Genomic DNA, 22103 nt, shown 5'->3' on the forward strand with positions numbered 1-22103 from the left:
TTGCAAGCGTGGTGCCGGCTGGGCGCGACGGGCGGGGAGCGGGGCAGTCGCGGGCCTTGCAGACAGCTCCGAACCCGGAGGGATCTTTCTACGCGCCTTGCGCCTCGGAGGCAGCCCCAGCGCCATCTCTCCCAGCTGCTCGGTCCCCTCAGGTACAGCTCCAAGCGACAGGAACAGGCATCCGAGGATCCAGTCTCAGGGATGCTGTCCCCGGGCTTCCAGGTGCCACCCTCGTAGGACCGAGGAAGAAACTGGACCCGACCTGATCCAAGCCTTTCCGCAGAGCCCCCAGAGGGAAGGCCGGAAGGAGGACCGGGAGGCCCCCGTCCAGACAGGTCTGAACCAAGGGCGCGGGGAGATCAGAATCTTCCCAACGGGGCGGACTGGTGATCATGGAGAGAGACTTGGCCGCGATGCCCGAGAAGAGAGGTGAGAGTTGCCGAAGTGTTGACTGGTGCTGAGGAAGAGTGAGATTCTTCTTCCTGAAGAGAAACCGTTGTTGCCTCCCGGAGGTGGCTCTTGGCAGACGGCCCTGTCAGTCTCCTTTGTCTGGGATACGGTTGGGGTCCCCGAGTGCGAAGGGCGGGCTTGGAACACCCCCTTTCCACTGCAGCCGGGTGCACACCTGATCCTTCAAAGCCACCCCCAAATGGGAGCGAAATGTTAGCCTCTAAGACGTGAGCAAAGCTTCATTTACTGTTCCTCACACGTTCTTTTTGTCCAACTGTCAGTGGGGCCGAGAATGTAGCTTCTTGGTTGGCAGAAAAGTGTTTTCCCACATCTGTTATTTCACTTGGCGCAATAATCTTATGATTTCAGTAGCGCAAATATCTTTGTTTTGCGTAGTAGAAAACAGAGAAGTCAGTAACTGACAGCCCAGTCTTCCTTGCAGTTTGGTTTATGAGCTCATGTCAGAATTACCGTGGGTGCTTGTTAGATTTCTAGATTGCACCTCAGACGCAACTAATAATAATTAATTTGAACGCGGGATCCAGTAATCTACATTTTAAATAAGCTTGCAGGGTGTTGTTTGAGAACAGATCCTGTTTTTTCTTATATTAATTTAATGTAGATTAAGCTTGGAAACAGGTGGGCTTATTCTAATTTTTAGATGAGAAAGTACTGCCTCCCAATAGGTGTTACGATGAGAGCGACGGTGAGTTTAAGCTCCCACGTAGCAACATTTCCTGGACAGTCTCCGGGGCCCTTGGGGCTCCCTTCAAGTTGCAGTGTTTGTAGGGAGCATCATTAAGATGGCGGAGGGATTTTTACCTTATAAATCACAAGGTAGATTTAGATCCCATAATGACTGCTTTCTCGCTCTTAGCTCTGTCTTCCCAGGAGTCTTCCGTTTCCCAAGGGAAGAGCACAGAAAAGGGAGAAGTGGCAGCTCTGCACCTCACAGCCAGATCCCAGGTGAGTGGGAATCTACTGGTTGTTGAAATTCCACCTTATTTCTCAGCACAGACACACTCCCTTCCCCCTGATGTGGAGTTTCTTTGTCCATCAGAGCCCATCTGGAGAGCTGAGTTCTAATTCTAAACTATTCAGGCAGCTGATGAACGCCCTAGAAAACATGGGTCAAGATGGTGAATGCTGAAGTTTAGAAGTGAAGCAACTTACTTTCCAGTCTGTCCTACAAGAACAAATGTTAAGAATATATGATTTTAAGTTCTGGTTGTACTATATGGATATGATGATTATTATATTATTCTTTTAACTATTTGTATGTTTGAAATTTTTATCAAGAGAAGGTGGATAAGGGAAAAGGGCTCTCCAAGGTGTGTGTGGCATGCCACAACCCAAAGGTTCCTGGGTTAACCTTTCCCTTTGCTACTGTGATCGCAAGTGTAAAAAATACACATTGCACATCGGTACCATTTGTAGAAGTGACTTCTCGGGATCCTCACATACTCGCTTGTCTTCACTGTTTCTCAACTGCCTTATGTCTCTATTGAAGACTATTAGTCAAGAAGATTTAAGCCACAGCTGATAAAAGCTCAATTCCAACTGACGTAAGCAAAGAAGGTATTTATTGACGAACACAACTGAAAAATCCAGGTCTGACTAGAAATAGAGCTCAAGTAGTAACATTGGAAACTATTTCCCCCATTTCACTGACCTTTTCTTTTCTCTTTATGGGTTTTCCTCTTAAGCAGGTATTTCTCCTAGTGCTGGCCTCTGCCAACTCTAGTCTTCTGTTTACCTTTGTCTTTGATCTTCCCCTGTTGAAGATCAAAGACAAAGGGCAATTTCCCTCCTCGTTACTCCAGCAAGAGTCCAGGGATTAACTCTGTCGGGCATTGGGCCCATTCTTGGGCTGATTATTGTCCAGATCTAAGTATATTTCTCTAACTGGGCAGACCTATGGAATATACCTACACACACACATAGAAACGCGCACAATCCATGAGTCAGAGAGGGAATTACACTACCTGAACTACACTGGCGGGGCACAGCAGCCGGAGGAGTATCAGAATGCAAGTGCCAGAGAACACTTTGATATTAGATTCAAGACTGTTAGAGCCTCAGAGTAGATTAAATCTTTCATGGAAGTTTTTAAAAACTTTCTTTGTCCTTCTTGCATTGTATGTGGTGTGATGCTCATACTACAACTGCCTTACTACATTTGCGTGGACTATTTTTTGCAGACTTTAAAAATAATAAGTAAAGTTTTAATTTTTGGTTATTGTAACCAGGTGAACAGCACAGACAGATGAATGTGAAAGTAATATTATTTCCCTCCCCAAATTGAGCCCCCAGCTTCTCCCTGAGGACGACAGTTTGATGTATATCCTTTCATATGCTTTTGTTGAACTCGCACTACTGTATTCAGACATTTGATGTTTCCTTTAATTTCCTCTACCCCTGTCCCCAATTTTAGGGTGTTTTTAGGAGTGTCTTTGTGTAAACAGGATTTATGTTTTTTTTTCAGTTTTTTAAGGGAAAGTAACTCATTCACTTTAATATGATTCCTGTATGTTTCAAATTTTTCTTTCCATGCAATTTTTGTAATTCTGTTTACTATGCTTTCTTTGTATTTTTTCTGCCTTTTGTGCAATAGTTTGCATTTTTGTTCTGACATTTTTCTTATAATTGTCAAAGTTAATTTCTATTGAGTGTCAGTTTAGCTGTGGATATGCAGATTGTAAGATCACAGTCATTTTTCCTCAAAATTCCTTGTCTACCTAGTGGCTACTTAGTAGTTCACATTTTATTTTCCACAGACAATTCTTGTATGTTTTTAAGTCACAGATTATTTCCAGTTTTGGAAACTGTTTTTGAAATAATTTAAAACTAACAGAAATATTATAAATGCTAGAAAGATTTCTTACATACTCTCCATTCGTATTCTCCAAAAGTTAACATTTTACCTTGCTTTATTCTTATTTTCCAAAATCAGGAAATTAGCATTGATATAGTATGTTTTTCTTGTCCCACCCTCAATTTCCAGTTTTATCCTGTAATTCTTTCTATTTTTATTAGTTTGTTCTTTCTCTAACTCGACTTGTATGCTTTGCTCATTTATTTACATTTTTTAATGAAACAGAAGTAGTTAAAGCTATGAAATTACCTCTGAGTACAGGTTTAGCAATTTGACATTGGTTTTGCATTTTATTTTATTTTTTTTTTGGTACTCTGATTTTTTAAAAATAATCAGTTATTGCTTTGTTCTGTTTATGTTTTGGGATTTATTTAAATTTACTTCGTTACTTTTGCAAATGTATCATGAATGTTTAAATAGAAGGTGTTTTCTTTCTAGTTACAAAATTTGATACATTATTCCCATTCTCTGTGGTTTTATTTAAAAAGGCATGTAATACTTATTATGTCTGCCTCCTGACAGTTTTGTATTTTTTTGTCTTATGTAAACTTAATTCTATGATGTTTACACATAAACATGTGTGAGTTTTACCTGTCCCCCTAATCAATTTGTTGTCACCATTTTTCAGTTAATGTTTTTGGCCTTGAATTAATTCCATGCTTAATTGGAGGTGGTGCTCACTGTCCGTCTTTTCATTACATGACTTCTCCATTCACAGGGTTTGTACTACAGTTCATCTTCTGATGGGCTGCATTGATTCTTCAACTTTTTATTGAGGATTCACAAGGAGAGTTATACAGACATACCTTTTTTCCTCTTCTCCCTGTATTTTGTACTTCGCCAGACTACGTTGTTGAGTCATTGGTTCATGTTTTAACTCTTTATTCCCCAGAAAAATTATATAGTGTCTCAGTGGGGAAACCATAGTTGTATTTGTTTTGGTTCTCACATTGAACCTAGTACAGTATGCCTGGCACATAACTGATAGCCAGTGACTTTACATAGAATATTCAGGATATGAATACAATTAGAACACTTGTCATCTTCCCCTTCGAATGTATTCAATCCTTCTGCTCCAGGGCCACCACAGCGGAGGGTGAAAGGAATGCTTTCAAGTGAAAGATGGTGAATGAAAGTATGTTTTGTGTCTTAGGCATCTGTGACATTCAAGGATGTGGCCATGGACTTCACCCCAGAGGAGTGGGGAAAGCTGGATCCTGCACAAAGGGACGTGATGCTAGAGAACTATAGGAACCTGGTCTCACTGTGTAAGGATGCATTCTCACTGTGACTCTGTAGTCTGCTTATGGGGATGTTATTACTTTATGGAACCTAAAATAGCTTAACAAAGCCTTCACTTTTCCATTCAGGAGTCATAAAGTGTTAAATAATCCCTTCGGACCCAGAGAAAGTAATGCTGTTCTAGGTTCTTGGTGAACTGTCTATGCTTGTTTTGTATTAGGATTCTTTGGATTCAAGCGACAGAAACCTAATTCACACTAGGCTTAAAGTTGGGGGGGGAAATCTTTTTTTCATTGATTTTTAAAAAAAAATCTTTACGTTAAATAAATTTATCTATTTTTTAAAGAGAGATAAACTTTTTCCCAATTAGCTTCTGGAATTGAGTTAACAGTTGATCACCTTGACTGCGCTTGAGTGTTTTTCAGATGATTCTATTTCAGTTTTCCCCTTACTCCTAAGGTACGGTGCTTACCCCGAGGGAGGGGAAATTACTTGTAAGGTATTTCTCTTCTTAAAAGTTTTGTTTGACCTTACAGGTTTTCAACCAAAAGCCCACATTAACAATATATATATTGACATGGAATAAAGCACACCCTTGCTTTCTAGAAATCTAGTTTCTAAAATCTCTCTTCAGCATTTTATCCCCCTAGCTGTTGTGTTCTTGGGTAACCTAAAGTTGTGCTTTTCACTTGTACAGCTCAGGACTCAAAAAAATTGAATGGTATTTGTATATACATTTTAGTGCCCTTTCTCTATAGGTACTCCCTGTATTAGTTGTGTTTCTTAAATTATAGTCGTTTGATAGAACTAAATTGCAGTCTCCCCCTGCAGCAGTAAGACTTTTGTTTTTTGCTTGTACTATACTGCCCATACCATGATTCGGAAATATGAAGGTGAATGTGAGTACTACATCACACGTTTGCTTCTGTCAAGTACTGTAGCCCAAGAGTTACTGCCCATTTATGCCTTCAGAATGTGTTTTTATGAAGTTAATTTAGGTATTTACTTGTCTTTCTGCAAAAAAGTTAATCTATTAGCATGTTGATGGGAAGTGGAAAAAAATGGGGTGTTTTTGATCTGATTAAAAATCAGATCTGATTAAAAATGCTTGCTCTTAGCTGAGCATTGTGAATCTGGATTAGAAGGTGCGGACTTTATAAATATTTCTGTCTTCCTTCAGTCATAATGCTGGGCCTAGTGTGTATTCCTCCCCTTCCTGTAGGATAAATACTTTTATTTTCCATCCCCTTCTCCCAGCTGCACTGGGTTTCCACCACTGCGCTCAGGTAGCAGTGTGGCAGTCCATCCTCTGGAGGCGAAGGCTTCTGCTAATTTAGAAAGATGGGTCTAGGTAGAGTTCAGAGGCTGGATTCCACTCTCCAGGAGGAAAAAATATATTTCATTGAAGGAATCAAATATATTATCAGGAATTTCTTTTATTGTTTTAATCACATGGTTTGGCTTTGCCCTGTATTGGCTTTATCTTAGGATCTCGGCCCCATGTGGCAGAGATGGCCAGTGGCTGCTCTATGTGTATATTGTCCTTCCAGTTAGTGAGCTAAGGAAAAAAAGGTAGTTCTGTTCTGGGAGTTTCAGCAAATAAGGTCACATGTTGATGGTGAAACAACTACTAGAGCCAGAGAAATAGGGTACTCTGGCCGGTTTGGATCCTGTGACCACCTGCATGTGTGTGTATGCACACACACACGTGCAGATGTGCATATATATGTGTATAGGCATGGAAAGAACTGTGTTAGCTCCTAAGAAAGTGGGTTCTAGTAACTAAAGGAAGAAAGAAAAAGCAGAAGGCAGTTCTAGTTACTACAGGCACAACTTTGTGGTGCTGCCACTGAGGTCCCGTTTTCTCCAGTTTCTTCCCTAAGCTAGGGATTGATCTGCAGTATCTCCCTGGAACTTCCTCAGGAAAGATAAGGTCTCTTCTTTTTTTGACAGGCAAAAACAGACTCCTGCTGCAGATATTTTAAGCTTCATTTAGAAGTCCATCTTCTTTCACTGCAGATCTTCCTGTAATCTTCTGTCCTTCTTGTAGATCAGAGAGTTGGCACCATGCTCTAGGATAGATGTTTGTGCCCACCATAAATAACTAAATCCCATTTCTTTCTGTTTTCAAATTTTAAATGAGCAGGGCTTCCAGTTTCCAAGCCTGAGAACTACAACTTGGAGAGTGGAAAGGAGCCACTGATGCTTGAGAAAAAAGTACCCAAACACAGCTTTTCAGGTGAGTCAGGTAGATGGGAGTCTTTAGAAATAATAGTCCCTCAGAAGAGTGAAGAACTGGTACTTTTCTGTGCTTAAGAAAGACTATTAGAAGTGCCTACATGCTTTTATTTTTAAAATATTTTAAATTATATAGCAATTTAAATATACACAAAAGTTGAGGAAAAAATATACATATATCTACCACGAAGATCAAACACATGCTATATTTTGCTTCATTTGCCTCCTTTTCTTGTTTTAATATAAAATAAATAAAATTATAACAGTACAGGTCTATGAAGTTTCACAAATTTACCAAATCAAGAAACAACCTTACCAGCACCCCAAGAAGCACCCTTATGCCCTCTTTAAGTCACCTTTTTTCTTTCTAGAGTAACCTTATACTAATTTCTAATACCTAAGATTAGTTTTGACTGTTCTTGAACTTTATGTAAACAGAATCATATTGTATGTACTCTTGTGTCTGGCTTTCTTCACTTAAGATTACTGTGAGATACATTCATATTGTTACATTTAGTTGTAGTTTGTTCATTTTCATTGTTGTACATTCTTTCATTATGTCATTATACTAGTTTATCCATTTTCCTGAGATGGGCATTTGGATAGTTCCAGTGTTTAGCTATATGAGTAGTGCTGCTATGTTTGTTCTGTCTTTTGATGGATACATATATGCATTTCTGTTGGACATAATACATTAAGTAGAATGTTGGGTTAGAGGGTAGGTCCATGTTCACTTTTGGTACATGTTTTCATAAGGTTTCTGAAGTAATTATACCAATTACATTCTCACTAACAGATTATGTGAATTCTAGTTACTCTGCATCCTCATCTGTACCTAATATCATCTGTCTTCTTAATTTTAGCCATTCTTATAGCTATATGTATCTTTTACTTTTTAAGAAATAAAAAACATTACAGGTTTAGTTAAAATCCTTTCATTCTTTTTCTCCCCAGACATAATCAATTTGTGCAGTTGGTGTAAAACATCCTAATGTTTGTGTATGTATGTACGTGTATATAGACATACATATGTATAAAAATGTATATATAGTATGTTATACTTTTATAATCCAATTTTTAAACTTCACATTGTATTTGATATTAATCTATGTTAATACATATGAATTCTGTTTATTCATTTTAACTACTATGGAATAAGTCCATTGTGTGAATAAACTGAACAGTTTATTTTTACTACTTTGCCATTAATAAGAGAATTGCAGTGATCATCCTATTATTGACTCCTTATGTTCATCTTCAGAATTGGTTTAAGGTGAATAACCAGAATAAGAATAACTGGGTCTTAATGTACCACATGTTTAGCTTTATTAGGAACTGCCAGAGTCCTACCACAATCCTGGCCAATAGTCGACACTATTAGATTTAGTAATTTTTGTCAGTCTGATGGGTATGAAATGATAGTTCATATTTTTAAATTATATTTTATTAATTATGCTATTACAGTTGTCCCAATTTTCTCCCCTCTGCCCCCCTCCACTCCCTACTCCCTCAGGCAATCCCCTCACCTTTGTTCATGTCCATGGGTCATGCGTATAAATTCTTTGGCTTCTCCATTTCCTATACTGTACTTTACATCCCCATGACTATTCTGTAACTACTAAACTGTTCTCCTTAATCCCTTCACCTTTTCACCGATTTCCCTAGTCTCCCCTCCTATCTGCAGCCAACAAATCATTCTCCATATCTATGATTCTGTTTCTGTTCTGCTTGCTTGCTTAGTTTGCATTTCATGTAATGATGGTTTGGAGATGATGGTTTGGTGATGATGAACTCCTCAACTCTGTTAGATTTTTCTTGTCTGGAAAGCTCTTTATCTACCCTTGGATTCTAAATGATAGCTTTGCTGGATAGAGTAATCTAGGTTGTAGGACCTTGTTTTTTCATCACTTTGAATATTTCTTGCCAATCCCTTTTAGCCTGCAAAGTTCCTTTTGAGAAATTAGCTGATAGTCTTATGGGAACTCCCTTGTAGATAATGCCCTTTTTTTCTCTTGCTCCTTTTAAGATTTTCTCTTTAACCTTTGGCATTTTGATTATGATGTACCTTGATGTGAGCCTCTTTACATCCATCTTGTTTGAGACTCACTGCGCTTCCTGGACTTGTATGTCTATTTTCTTCACCAAGTTAGGGAAGTTTTCTTTCATTATTTTTTCATATAGGTTTCCAATTTCTTACTCTTCCTCTTCTCCTTCTGGCACCCCTATGAGGCAAATGAATGTTGGTATGCTTGAGGTTATTTCAGAGTCTCCTCATACTATCCTCATTTTTTTGGATTCTCTTTTTCTTCTTGCTGTTCTGGTTGGTTGCTTTTTGCTTTCTTATGTTCCAAAGCATTGATTTGATCCTTGGCTTCATCCACTCTCATGTTGATTCCCTGTAAGTTGTTCTTTATTTCAATTAGTGTATCCTTTGTTTCTGACTGGGTCTTTTTTATGCTGTTGAGGTCCTCATTAAGTTCCTTGAGCATCCTTATAACCAGTGTTTTGAACTCTGCATCAGAAAGATTGCTTATCTCCATCATGTTTAGTTCTTTTTCGGGAGTTTTGTTCCGTTCTTTCATTTGGGCCATGTTTCTTTGTCTCCTCATTTTGGCAGGTTGTTCTGTATTGGTTATTATGTATTAGGTAGAGCTGTTATGATTCCCTGTCCTGGTACTGTGTGGCCTAATGAAGTAGGTGTCCTGTAGGGTCCAGCGGCACAGCCTCCCGTATCACCCAAGCTTGGTACTCAAGCTGTGCCTTCTGTGTGAGTTGTGTACACCCTCCTTTTGTAGTTGAGCCTTGATTACTGTTGGCAGGTCAATGGGAGGGATTTGCCCAGGCCAGTCAGCTGCAAGGACTGGCTGTGGCCACTGACCACCAACCTCTACCCTCTGTGGAGGATCAGCTGTGCAGGGGCCCACTCCACAGAGCAGGGCTCACTTCAGCAGGGCTCTGGTGGCTGCTTGTGTTCCATCTGGGGTCACTTGGCATACGCTATAAAGCGATCTGCAGCTGGCTGCTTCTTGTGCTGTGCTTGAAGGTACCCTAGCGAGGCCAACTGTGAACCAAGGCCAGCTGCTGCTAGTGCAGGGCCTAGGGCCACTTAGCAAGGTAGGGTGCTTACTGAGGCCAGCCTGCTTGTTTGAGAGGATTTAGGAAGATCATAAGCATTAGCCAAGACAAGTCACTCATATGGAAAGGCCACTTTTAACAATTTGGGTAGGTCTGTAAGTTGGGTGGGGTGGAGTCTTAGGGAATAACCAAAGTGAGGCAAACAGTGTGAGCTAGGTTGATGGATTCTCAGATATGGTGCCCGCTGTGCTCTTTGGCTCTGCGGGGATGGCTCAGAAGAGGAGCAGTGGCGTTTGCCAGCAGTTCTGTCTTGGCGAATGCTGTTCCCCAGCTCTCGCCTTGATGCCAGACACTTCAGTTCTTCCTGTGTGCCACTGGTTCCTTTCAAGCTGCTGCCATGGTAATGGAGCTCAGCAGGAGTGAGTCTGGGTAAGTCTCTCTGTTGGCCTTTTAACAGAAACTGCCCTGGAGTCCAGAAGTTTCTTCCACCAACTCAATCTCCATTGGTTTTTATAGCCAGAAGCCACTGGCTTATCTTCCTTGCTGGGGTTCTGGTGTGGGGCTGGAAAGTATCACTCACTCCCAAAGTATCCCTCTTGATTTTTATTTGCCACATGTGGGTGTTGGACCAGGCCATTCCACGTCTCTGCGTCTGCATCTCTGCCCCACCTACCAGTCCGATGGATGTGGTTATTTATTTCATACTTTTTAATTTGTAATTCTCTGGTTATGCATGAATTTGAGTATTTCATTTTTCATAATATTTCATATTTAACTATTTTGTTTCTTTGTAAGTTACCTGTTGATATACTTTGCCCATTTTTTTAAATTGGGCCATTCACAGTTTTTTTGATTTGTTGGGGTTCTTTATATATTTTATGTACTGATATATAACAGAAGTACCATTATAAATCAGGGAGAAAAAAATGTTTCTTTATTCAGTGGCTTGTTTTATCATGTCTTATGCATATAGAATTTAAAATTTTAATGTTGCCAAATTTTTTAATGCTTTGTGCTTTTTGTGAATTATCTTCCTTATTCCAGTGTTGAAGGTAATCTGTACTTTATTCTAAAATGTTCAAGTGTTTTTTAACAGGTAAGTTATTTTTTATACATGTAGTGCAATAAGGGACAAATTTTATCTTTTTTCATGTTTACAGCCAGTAGTAGTCCAGCATTATTTATTGAAAAATCTTATCTTTTATTACTGTTTTGTAGTGTTAACTCTGGTGAACCCAGGTCCCATGTAAACTTTTATCTGTTTCTAGGCTCTCTGGTTTACTTGTCTATCTGTGTTCCAATAACATACTGGTTTAACTACTGTACTTTATTGTATGTACATCATAAAAAAAACTTAATATTCTTTTATTGAATATTGAGAGAGTTTTAAAATCTTCCCCTATGAGATGGATATGTGTTTGCCCTTGTAGGCCTGTTAATTTTTGTGATTTGCCTGTTCACCCCCATTTCCTTTCTTTTGTGGGAGATATTGCCATTGTCTTAGTAATCTATAAGAACTCTTCCGGTATGAGGTATTTATTCTTTGTCACGTTACAGATATTTTTCTAGTTTTTGCTGTTTTACAGTCTTTTATTTTCTGTGTCTTGATTAGTTTTTAGAAGCAGTCCAAGATTATAGAAATATTTGCTTCTATTCTCTTCTAGTTTATTTGTCTTTTAATTTTTTCTTTAAAGCTTTAATCCGCTTGGAATTGCCTCTTACTTCTCTGACTGTATCTTCTTAGCTTTCTATTCTGAACAATTAAATATTGGGATTGCTCAATGTTTGGTCTGAATCTCCCTTCCCTCTATAACCTGGGATTGTAAACCTGAGTGCCTGCATGGGCCAAGGTAATGTAATTGAGTGAAGCAAGCAAACTGGAAGAGCACATGGCTCAAATGAAAGGGGTAGCCATCTCTCCATTAGCTTTGTCTCACGCGCTGGCTAACTTTTTATGTAAAGGGCTAGATGGTAAGTAATTTAGGCTTTGTGGGACATATGGTCTCTCCTGCACTCAGTATGCCATGGTAGGATGAAAACAATCATCGACAGTTTATAAATGAATTAGTATGATTGTGTTCCAGTAAAACTTTATTTAGAAAAATAGGCTGTGGGCTGTAGTTTTCGGTCTCTGCTCTAATTGGTTGTTGTCATTGAGTATGCAACAAGTTTTGGGGTTTTTTTTCCCAAGGGAAACCCAAAATTTGAATTTTTATGTGAAATCTTTCTATTTTAACCGTTGGCAACTAATCTCAAAAATTTGTATAACAGTGTAGGCCAAACAAATGTCTGAGGGCCAGATTTCTCTTAACTAGTCACCTGTTTGCAGCCTCTGCTCTCTTTTCAGCAGTCTCATCTGTTCCCATAGGCAAATTATCTCTTACCTAAGTGAGTTCCAAATTTGTGTTTCTATCCTAGACCTCTCTTAGGGCTCCTGTTCTGAACATTTGTGTAACTATTTGATGTTTCCATTTACTTATATCAAAGACACTTTAAATACATATGTTTAAAAACATATTTAAAACTGGACACCTGATATATGCCCAAATTTTCCATCCCCCAATAGGACCTTTTTCCCAATAGTTGTCTTAATGACACTCACTGTCTTATCAAATTTTACAAGCCATAAATCTATGAATAGTTTTTATACTTCCCTCTCTCTCTCGTTTATCCAGTTCTTCATTTATCTAATTATATTCTGACTATTTCTTCATTGTTAACCTGCCTCCTTCTCCCTTCTGTTTGCCTGGACTACAGTGATAATCTCCCTGATTCCACCTTTGTCTCCATGTACTCCATTCTTTATACCATGAGAATGATGTTTTCAAAATACAAACCTAGTGTAGCACGTTTTTGTTTAAAACATTTCAGCAGCTTCCCATTGCTCTTAAGATAACATCCAAAATCTCTGATGCCTTCATTGTCTTGCAAAATCTTTTACTTTTTATTCCAACCTTATCTTACACCTGTCCTCCCTCCATTTTTGTACTCTGTCTTAGCAGTTCTTCCAAGTTTTGGCATCATAGGACCTAATTTAACTCCAAAAATTATTGAGGACCCTAAAGGGTTTGTGTTTATGTGAGTTATACCTAGCAATACTTAACTGTGTTAGAAATTAAAAGCTGAAAAAGGTTTTAAACACTTAGATAATTCATTTTAAAATACTCGTTATAAATCCATTACATGTTAATACTGACAACAATTTTTGTAAAAAGAGCTATCTTCTGCAACAACAACAAAAATGTTCTTGAGAAGAATGGCATTGTTTTACTTTATTACAAATCTCTTTAACGTATGGCTTAAATAGAAGACAGCTGTATTGTCATACTTGTTTCTGGATGCAGTTTGTTATGATGTATTGTTCTGGTTGACCTGTATGAAATAAATCCAGCCTCACACCAAAAAATAGTTGGAAAAGGAGGGAGTATTTTATAGACTCTTTTTATACTTGTAGCTGTCATGGACAAAACTGGGCAAGTGGTAGTTTCTTAAAGATTAGTTAACAATGAGGCATCTGAAACTAAATCCATGAGTTTTTTATAGCTTTACATTATAATCTATTAATCTTTTGGAAAATACTGGTTCACTGAATTATGCAGAGCTTCCGAATATTGACATATTATATTATACAATATTAAAAAATAACAATTTTTAATATCACCACTGACCTTGTCAGAAAAGTCATTAAATATTAGGAAGACTGGCTGTTGGGCCCTGGACTAGGTATCAGACTAAAAGTGGTAGTTAAAAGTTTTTCAAAATTCTAATTTTTTCCTGAAACCTCAACTTATATGAAATAGTGTCAGTTTTTCTTGAAGTGACAGGCAAAGTGAACCTGTTATTCAAGAAAAATGAACATAGTTCTTTTTTAAGAAAATATCTGCCAAATGCCCAACATGGGTAACATAATTTGTCAGTCATTCTTTCAAGAAAAAATATGGTACATGAAGAAAGTGGCTAGTTCAGCTCACAACTCAAACTATTTCATGAGTTTGAGATATTCATGAGTTTCATGAATGGTTATCTTCAAGACAACCATTATACTATGATATGACCAGAATTGTATGAATATCCAGGACCTTAAAAAGGCATGTAGTGAAGGTTTGAAGTTTAATAAAATCAATAATGTTTGCTGTTCACTCAGACATTTTTAAGTGAAACTGGCTTTTTTTTTTAAGAAAAATTTTTATTTATTTATTTTTAGAGAGAGGAAAGGAGAGAGAGAGAGAGAAACATTTATGTGTGGTTGCCTCTCACATGCCCCCTACTGGGGACTTGGCCTGCAGCCCAGGCATGTGCCCTGACTGGTAATCAAACCAGTGACACTTTGGTTTGCAGGCCAGCACTCAGTCCACTGAGCCACACCAGCCAGGGCCAGAAACTGGCTTTTTTTTTTAAAGCCAAGAGTACATGGTGAGAAGAATACAATAACTGCTAGTAAGTTTGGTGTCATTGTCCTGAATCATATCATGCTAAGTCATGAGCAGTTTTACCACCATTACTTTTGCTACATCAGTGCAAATGTTATAACAATGAAAAAGGTAACATCTAAATATTGTTTAGAAAATAGTTTTGGCCCTGACCAGTGTGGCTTAGTTGATTGGGTGTCATCCTGCAAACTGAAGTGTCACGGGTTCTATTCCTGGTCAGGGCAAATGCCTAAATTGCCAATCTCCCTGGTTGTGGGGTGCAAATGAAAGGCAACCAATTGATGTTTCTCTCTTATATCGATGTTTCTTGTCCTCTCTTTCTCCCTCCCTTCTCCTCTCTGTAAAATCAGTAAACATGTCCTCCAGTGAAGATTAAAAAGAAAATAGTGTTGAACTTCCAGAGACTCCCAGGGGTCCATGGACCACACTTTGGGTTCTCTATCTCTATCTACTTATACGAACCTTGTATTAATATTTTATGTGTAGCACTTATGCTGTGTCAGGATCTTAAATGCTTTATAAATATTCTCATTTATTGCTTATTTAGGTAGGTGTTGTTATGCCCATCTTACAGATGACTGAAGTAGGGGGGTTAAATAACTTGCCCCAGGTATATTGCTAATAAGGGGCCGAGCTGGGATTAAAGCTGTGCCTTCTGATTCCAGAGTCCATGCTGTCAACAACTATGCTTTCCTTGAATGTTTCTCTCACCTCAGGGCTTCTGTACCTGTCTCTCCCTCTACCTGAAGCACTCAAGTCAGGGCTTTTTTACCCATTACCTGGAACACCCACCTGAAACACAGCAGAAGCAAAACTTTCACCTCCTCAGGGGAGCCTCCCCTCATCTCCCTAGATTCCTATTCTTATATTCTTGCATAGCGTCATTTGCCTTCATTTCTTAGTACTTACTACAGGTACAATTTTATATGCATTTGTGAATGTTAGACTATATTCTCTCTCTTCTCGTGTGAATAGGGACTGTGTGTGTTTTTCCTAGTGCCCAGAACAGAGCATAATAGATGGTTGATATTCAATAGATAATTGTTGAATAAATGGGTAGAAGAGTATAGAGAAATGAATGAATAGAATCATTTGGCTCTGTGGAATGAGGGACATATATAACTTAATATTTTCTAGATGTTTAATCAGTCATGGCACCATTTATTGGAAAAACAAATTATCTTTAGTTCACCGACTAAAATAATCTTTATATTGTCCTTAATTCCTATATATACCTGACTTTATTTCTGAATTTGCTGTTGTGTTTTATGACCTATTTATTCCTTTAAACCACACTCTTTAAATTGTTTTAGCTTTATAGTTTTATATTGAATATAAAAATTAAAATATATTTATATTAGATATATTTAGAGAAGCCTAGCTTCCATCCTTACCATCCTCTCTTCTGTTACTTTCCACATAGGTAACTATTTTTATTAGTATTTTTATTTGTGTCCTTGGTTTTGAAAAATATAACCAAATATGTTTATACATTTCTATCTCCCCTTTTTTCTCTACACAGAAAGTAGCAATCTATACACACTAATTTGTAGTTTGCTGGATTTTTTAACTTAACATATCCTCAAGATCACTGTAGAGATCTTTCTTTTTTAAAAGTTTCATAGTACTCCATTGTATGTATATACCATTGTTTATTTAATCAGCTCTCTATATTAGGATATTTGGTATGTTTCCAGTTTTTGCTATCCCAGTTAGCATGGTAATAAATAGTCTTGTGCATATATAATCTCATATATTTGCCATTGTGTCTTTGGGAGCTCATAGGAGGTTTTGATTGGGGGTATATTATTAAAGCATTGTTAGGGAAAATTAAACTGGAAATGGAATGCATATTTGGATATGAGTAGGATTGGATGATTAAAAATTTATAAGTTGTAGCTGTCCTCAATACTAAGGTGATAACTGCCTGGATATTTATTACTGCAGTGATATTTTAGTACGCTCATTTTCTGCACACCCAGTGATAGATTGTTTCATCTGCATCCCTCCTTCTTTATTTCTGGTCTTTTATGGTATATTTATTTTCTCTGCATACACTCTGCATTTCCCTCTATTTACCCCTCTTTTGTGAATCATTTCATGAGCCAAATCCCCTTATTCATTGAAGCCATACTCTTCACCTTCATTAATTCTTATCTATTACACAACTGCCTTTTTGTTGAGCACAGAAAATGAAGGAAACTTGCATTTCCAATTTTTTTCAGAGTTGGAAAGTAGACCTGGCGGCACAGATTCAACTTCAGTGCAAGATTTTTCCAAAGAAGGATCATGCCAGATTGCAATAATAGACCAACTGACAGAGAATAGTGTCTATGACACCAACATGGAAACGACTCTTGAATGTGAAAATTTAGAGAATCAGCAAGGAAATAAGGGGAGACACTTGAGAGAAATGTTCACCTACATGAATGCACTCCCTGAAGAAAGAGTTCATGAGCATGATATATATTGGAAAAACTTTAGTCAGAAGTCTGTCCTTCTCACTCAAGATGGAGTTCCAAAAGGAACCTATGCCTTTCATGCTCTTGAAAAAAGACTGAAAGAGAAATCAAACTTAAGGAAGAAGCAGAGAATCTATAAAGAGAAAAAACCTCATAAATGTAACGATTGTGGTGAACTCTTCACTTACCATTCAGTGCTTATTCGACACCAGAGAGTCCATACTGGAGAGAAACCCTATAGTTGCAGTGAATGTGGGAAATCTTTTAGCCACAGAGCTAATTTAACTAAACATCAGAGAACTCATACTAGAATTCTCTTTGAGTGCAGTGAATGCAAGAAAGCCTTCACAGAAAGCTCCTCCCTTGCAATACATCAGAGAATTCACATTGGAGAGAGACCTTATGAATGCAGTGAATGTGGGAAAGGATTTAATCGAAGTACACATCTTGTGCAGCATCAGCTGATTCATACTGGAGTAAAGCCTTACGAATGTAATGAATGCGATAAGGCTTTCATTCATTCATCAGCACTCATCAAACATCAAAGAACTCATACTGGAGAGAAACCCTATAAATGTCAGGAATGTGGGAAAGCTTTTAGCCATTGCTCATCCCTTACTAAACATCAGAGAGTTCATACTGGAGAAAAGCCATATGAATGTAGTGAATGTGGAAAAACGTTTAGTCAGAGCACCCATCTTGTTCAGCATCAAAGAATTCATACTGGAGAGAAACCCTATGAGTGTAATGAATGTGGGAAAACCTTCAGCCGGAGTTCAAACTTTGCTAAACATCAGAGAATTCATATTGGAAAGAAACCATACAAATGTAATGAATGTGGAAAAGCCTTTATTCACTCATCAGCTCTTATTCAACACCAGAGAACTCATACTGGAGAGAAACCCTATAGATGTAATGAATGTGGGAAAAGCTTTAAGTGCAGTTCATCCCTCATCAGACATCAAAGAATTCATACAGAAGAGCAACCTTGAAAAATTACTAAATGTGAAGAAATGTAAGTTGGTTTTATCACTGTGTTAAATACAAGAGTGTTTAAGTGACCCTTAAAATGCTGCTTACGGACCAATTTTGTATGCATCTGATTTTACTTGCATAGTATGTATTTTTGAGCCATAAACAAAATGTCCCTTATACCCATTGATTTGATAATTATGAAAGCTACTTGCCAGAGATTTCAGGTCTTGATCCCTTATCCCTCCCCAATACTCTTTTGAGGAAATTCAAGAAATCCTTAGTAGTGGGTAGCAACGTAATTATTGTGGAATCCAGTTTCTTGCTCTCTCACATTATAGCCCTGTTACAGCTTTTCACTTTGCAAGGGTTTTTATTGGGTAGGTTAGGCAGAGGTTCATATCGTTATCATCAGGAAGACAAGAGTTGTACCTCTGTGAATCCAAAGTAGAGATCTAGATTTATGGATAGTTTCATTTCTCCAGTGTCATCTCTTTTATATTAGCTATAAAAAGTTAAAGGTTGAGTTGAAATATGCTTTGTACTGCCTCCCTCCCCACAAAGGCTATTCTGTAATTTGATGAACAGAAATAAAATGTAGTTACAGCAGGCTGTAAGTTACATTCACATGAGTAATGCGGGTCATAGATTTAGATAATTGCTGGGTAGAACCTCATTTTCCACTTCTTTGGAAGTTACCCTGAAGTAGTATGGGTCAGAATCTTAAATGTAGTTTTTGATCAAGTCCCTCTTATCCTTGGCACTCATTGAATGAAGCCTTGGTTTTCTATAATTACACTATTAGGGAGATTTCATTTCTTTGCATTATTCTGCTTTCTGTAACCAGTGCTTTGTCACTTTGAGAAAAAGTCACTGGGATGTTGAGGGTATGAAAAGTTAATGGCTTTAATGTGTTACCATATTTAGGATCCCAGTCAAAAAACAAAACAAAACCTGAGGCAACTGTGAGACAGAAAGCAAACTGAAGGTATGAGGGACATATCTTCCTGACAGATAGGGAAAATAGTGACTCACGTGAGGATAAGCAGCTTCTCTCTATGAAGAAGCTGCCATTTCTCTGACCTTCATGTATACCCACGTGTTTTGTTCTTGTTCTCTCTATATGTAGGTTAGTCTTTGCTATATCCCAGAGCCCTAAAGAAGATTGAAAAAGCGTGAAACCACGTGATAGATTGATATACTTACCTGGGTGACCAAAGACCAATAATGGATTGGGAACACAAAAGCAAAAGTTCAGATAAATATTTAGCAAAACACTATACAAATGTTACGGTTTTTGTTTTTGTTGTTATTGTTATTCTATTAATACATATTGTCTGAAAAGATTATAGAAAATTAGAGGGAAACAGTAGCTATAGATTTGTTTCTTCTAATTCTACCTTTTCAGCACCAGTTTTACTCTCTGTGACTTATAATTCCTTCTTTGTAGACTTTAGTTATGTTATTGAAGAAAAGTAGAAGAATAAAATTTTAAAAAGTGGTGGTAGTGGGGAACAAGATCATTAAAGATGGATCAAGTATATATCCAACAATGACTGAAATCAAACAATATGAAAGAAATGGGGCTGAAAGGACTGGGAAAACATTTTTTAAAGAATTTTTAAAAACACATTGAAAGAGGTCAAGATGGTTGGAAAGGCCCTGGCTGGTGTGGCTCAGTGAATTCAGCATCGGCCTGCGAACCAAAGGGTCACCAGTTTGATCCCCAGCCAGAGCACATTCCTGGGTTGCAGGCTAGGTCCCTAGTAGGGGGCACACAAGAAGCAACCACACATTGATGTTTCTGTCCCTCTCTGCTCTCCTTCTCCTCTCTCTTAAAAGTAAATAAATAAAATCTTAAAAAAAAAAAAAAAAAAGATGGTTGAGAAGGCTGAAGGTCTGAGAGGTCAGGGTAGGAGAATGGCTGATGAACAAAATAAAGGAAAGGAAGCTCAGCCCTTTTCATCACCTTAATAAAAAATGGTCTAAAGTAGGAATTGACAGTGACCTGGACCCATAGACCAAGTATGCCTACTGCTTTCTGTAAATAATGATAAATTGGAATTCAACCACACTCAATTCACTTACATATTTGGCTGTTTTATACTATAATGGCAGAGTTGAGTAGTTGCAGCAGAGAGTGTATGTCCTGAAAGCCAAAAGTACTTGGTATTTCTCAATATGTCAGATGCTTGAGTGACAATAAATGCATCATTTGGGGGCCAAAATTTGACTAATAAAATAACACCAGCATGGGCTTTTCAAAGCTGGGTTTTAATTCTGCCACCTCTGCTCAGCAATTCTGTGACCTTGGAAGGCTACTTATTTTCAGAGCCTTAGTTTTTTACCTGCAAAATGGGAATAAATCATCCCTCTCTCATAAGGTGGATGTGAGAATTAAATACAACAATACAAGTAAAGGACCTGGAACACAATAAACTATATAAGTCTTTCCTTCCCCTTCTCCTTCCTCTCTGCTACTATAATGAAATATCATAGACTGAGTGACTTGCACACAACATTCAATATTATCACAGATCTGGAGACTAGGAAGTCTTAAGATCAAGGCCCCAGCAGATTCGTTATCTGATGAGGGGCTTCCTGGTTCACAGACATTCACAGACAGCCATCTTTTCACTGTATCCTCACATTCTGAAAGGGCAAGGGAGCTTTGTGGCATCTATTATAAGGTTACTGACCCCAGTCATGAGAGTTCTGCCATTATGACCTATTCACTTTTTAAAGGCCCTGCCTCCTAATACCATCACATTGGGATTAGGTTTCAACCTGGATTTTGGGGGGACACAAAACATTCTTGTAATCTAATTGCAGTTTAAGTGGTGTTAAAGGATTTTCCCTGTTTTACTGAGAACTCTGGCCCTTTACATTTCAGTATTCTTTTTATACCTGATGTTCAATCTGTGGGTTTGTACCTTGACATGAATCTTGGAAGTTTTAGCGGTCTGCATTTCAAATGTATTTGGTTACCTATAAATTAAATTTGTTCTTACTGGCCCACTGTCAATAAAGATGTTTATATATTTATTGTCAGAAACTTTTGTAAATTGCTTTTAAATTTTCCTAATTTAAGCATATTTTAAGATGTAAAAAAAGACCAACTATAAGATACTCTCATGTCATTCAGGAAGCCAGTCACAATTCTAATTACTTATCTGGGCTTCCCAGCTTCTTGAGACAGAGATTGGGGAATACCCTCCACTGCCCACATGTCTGTGAAGGTTAAAGAGTAGAGGAAGGATGTTTCTATTAAAGAGTCCTTGGACCAAGTATAGGCACCACTCAGAAGGAATAGGGAGAAAAAAGAAGGGAAGAACAAACTTCATATAAAACATACTGTTAAAACTAGGCAAGATAGGGTTTAGTGTAAATTTTAAATTATGTCTGGCTTGTAGGACAATGTAATATCACTGAAAAGTATAAAATGGTGGTGTAAGAATATCAATTATTCAGATTGTTTACAGTTAACTAGTTCAGTTATCTGTAAAAAGTCTCATAATTGTTTTATTTTCTCAGATGAGTTTTCACTTAAAAAAAATATTACAGCAGGACTCAGGTTGGAAGCTCTTTGGTCCTGCTTTCTCCCTTTCCTTACCTAATTCTTTTCTAGCCCCAACTGGGCAGTCTTGGAATCCAGAGCCAAGTGAGCTGTCTCTCCCCATACATATTGTTGGCAAGGCGAAAGAGTGGTCTCCTGTGGTAATATGTATAATGTTACCCCTATGGATTACACCTTATACTTCCAATTAATGTCCTCAAAAAATTACATGTTTTCACTGAATTTTTCTTTATATTTTTCACAATGTAACATCTGTTATTTTTTAACCTCTGTTCATCCATAAACCTGATAATTTGCCCTTAGATTGAGTTGAGTATACATAAAATGTACAATCCATTCACCCATAAACACATTATCATCATGTTAGAAAGTTCACATGTCTGAGAAACCTAAGGGGCAAAACTTGACACTCAGGCATTGCTAGATCAAAGACTGGTTACCTCCATCTCTGTTCTGGTTTCCTCTGTATTAGCTGTATTTTCATCAGTTTCCTCCAGTGATGCTATATCCCTCTACTGGCAATTGTAGGCTAGTATGGTTCTTAATATTTGCATTCTCAAGAATACCTCTTTGTAAAGAGCTCCAGCAAAATCCCTAAAATTACTAAGCTTTGCTTGGGTAATGCTGATCATTGAACCATTTTCTACCTTGAATTCAGGTCTTCATTGACCAGGCCTGATACCATGTAATATCCTGGAGTAGGGGAGGGTGAAGTCCACCCCTAAAAGAGATCTAGGGTTGCTGGGCAAGTAAAATAAACATATCCACTCTAATTGAATGGC

General features: G+C 37.9%; 1 protein-coding gene across 1 annotated transcript; it reads left to right on the top strand.

Moving 5' to 3' along the window:
- Positions 1–227: 227 nt before the first annotated feature.
- Positions 228–17764, top strand: ZNF286A (zinc finger protein 286A). Its single transcript, XM_054571073.1, has 5 exons — positions 228–429; positions 1328–1416; positions 4479–4593; positions 6714–6806; positions 16536–17764. The coding sequence occupies exons 1-5, from the start codon at positions 393–395 to the stop codon at positions 17762–17764; spliced, it is 1563 nt and encodes a 520-aa protein (XP_054427048.1). The 5' UTR covers positions 228–392.
- The last annotated feature ends 4339 nt before the right edge of the window (positions 17765–22103 follow it).

This window comes from Pteronotus mesoamericanus, unplaced genomic scaffold (genome assembly GCF_021234165.1).
Source record: "Pteronotus mesoamericanus isolate MK-2021 breed Mesoamerican mustached bat unplaced genomic scaffold, CSHL_Meso_final contig_22, whole genome shotgun sequence".
Taxonomy (NCBI): Eukaryota; Metazoa; Chordata; class Mammalia; order Chiroptera; family Mormoopidae; genus Pteronotus; species Pteronotus mesoamericanus.

Coding starts and splice junctions, on each gene's coding strand:
- ZNF286A (XM_054571073.1), top strand. CDS start 393: ATGGAGAGAGACTTGGCCGCGATGCCCGAGAAGAGAG. Junction 430..1,327: donor CGCGATGCCCGAGAAGAGAG/GTGAGAGTTGCC, acceptor TCTCGCTCTTAG/CTCTGTCTTCCCAGGAGTCT. Junction 1,417..4,478: donor ACCTCACAGCCAGATCCCAG/GTGAGTGGGAAT, acceptor TTTGTGTCTTAG/GCATCTGTGACATTCAAGGA.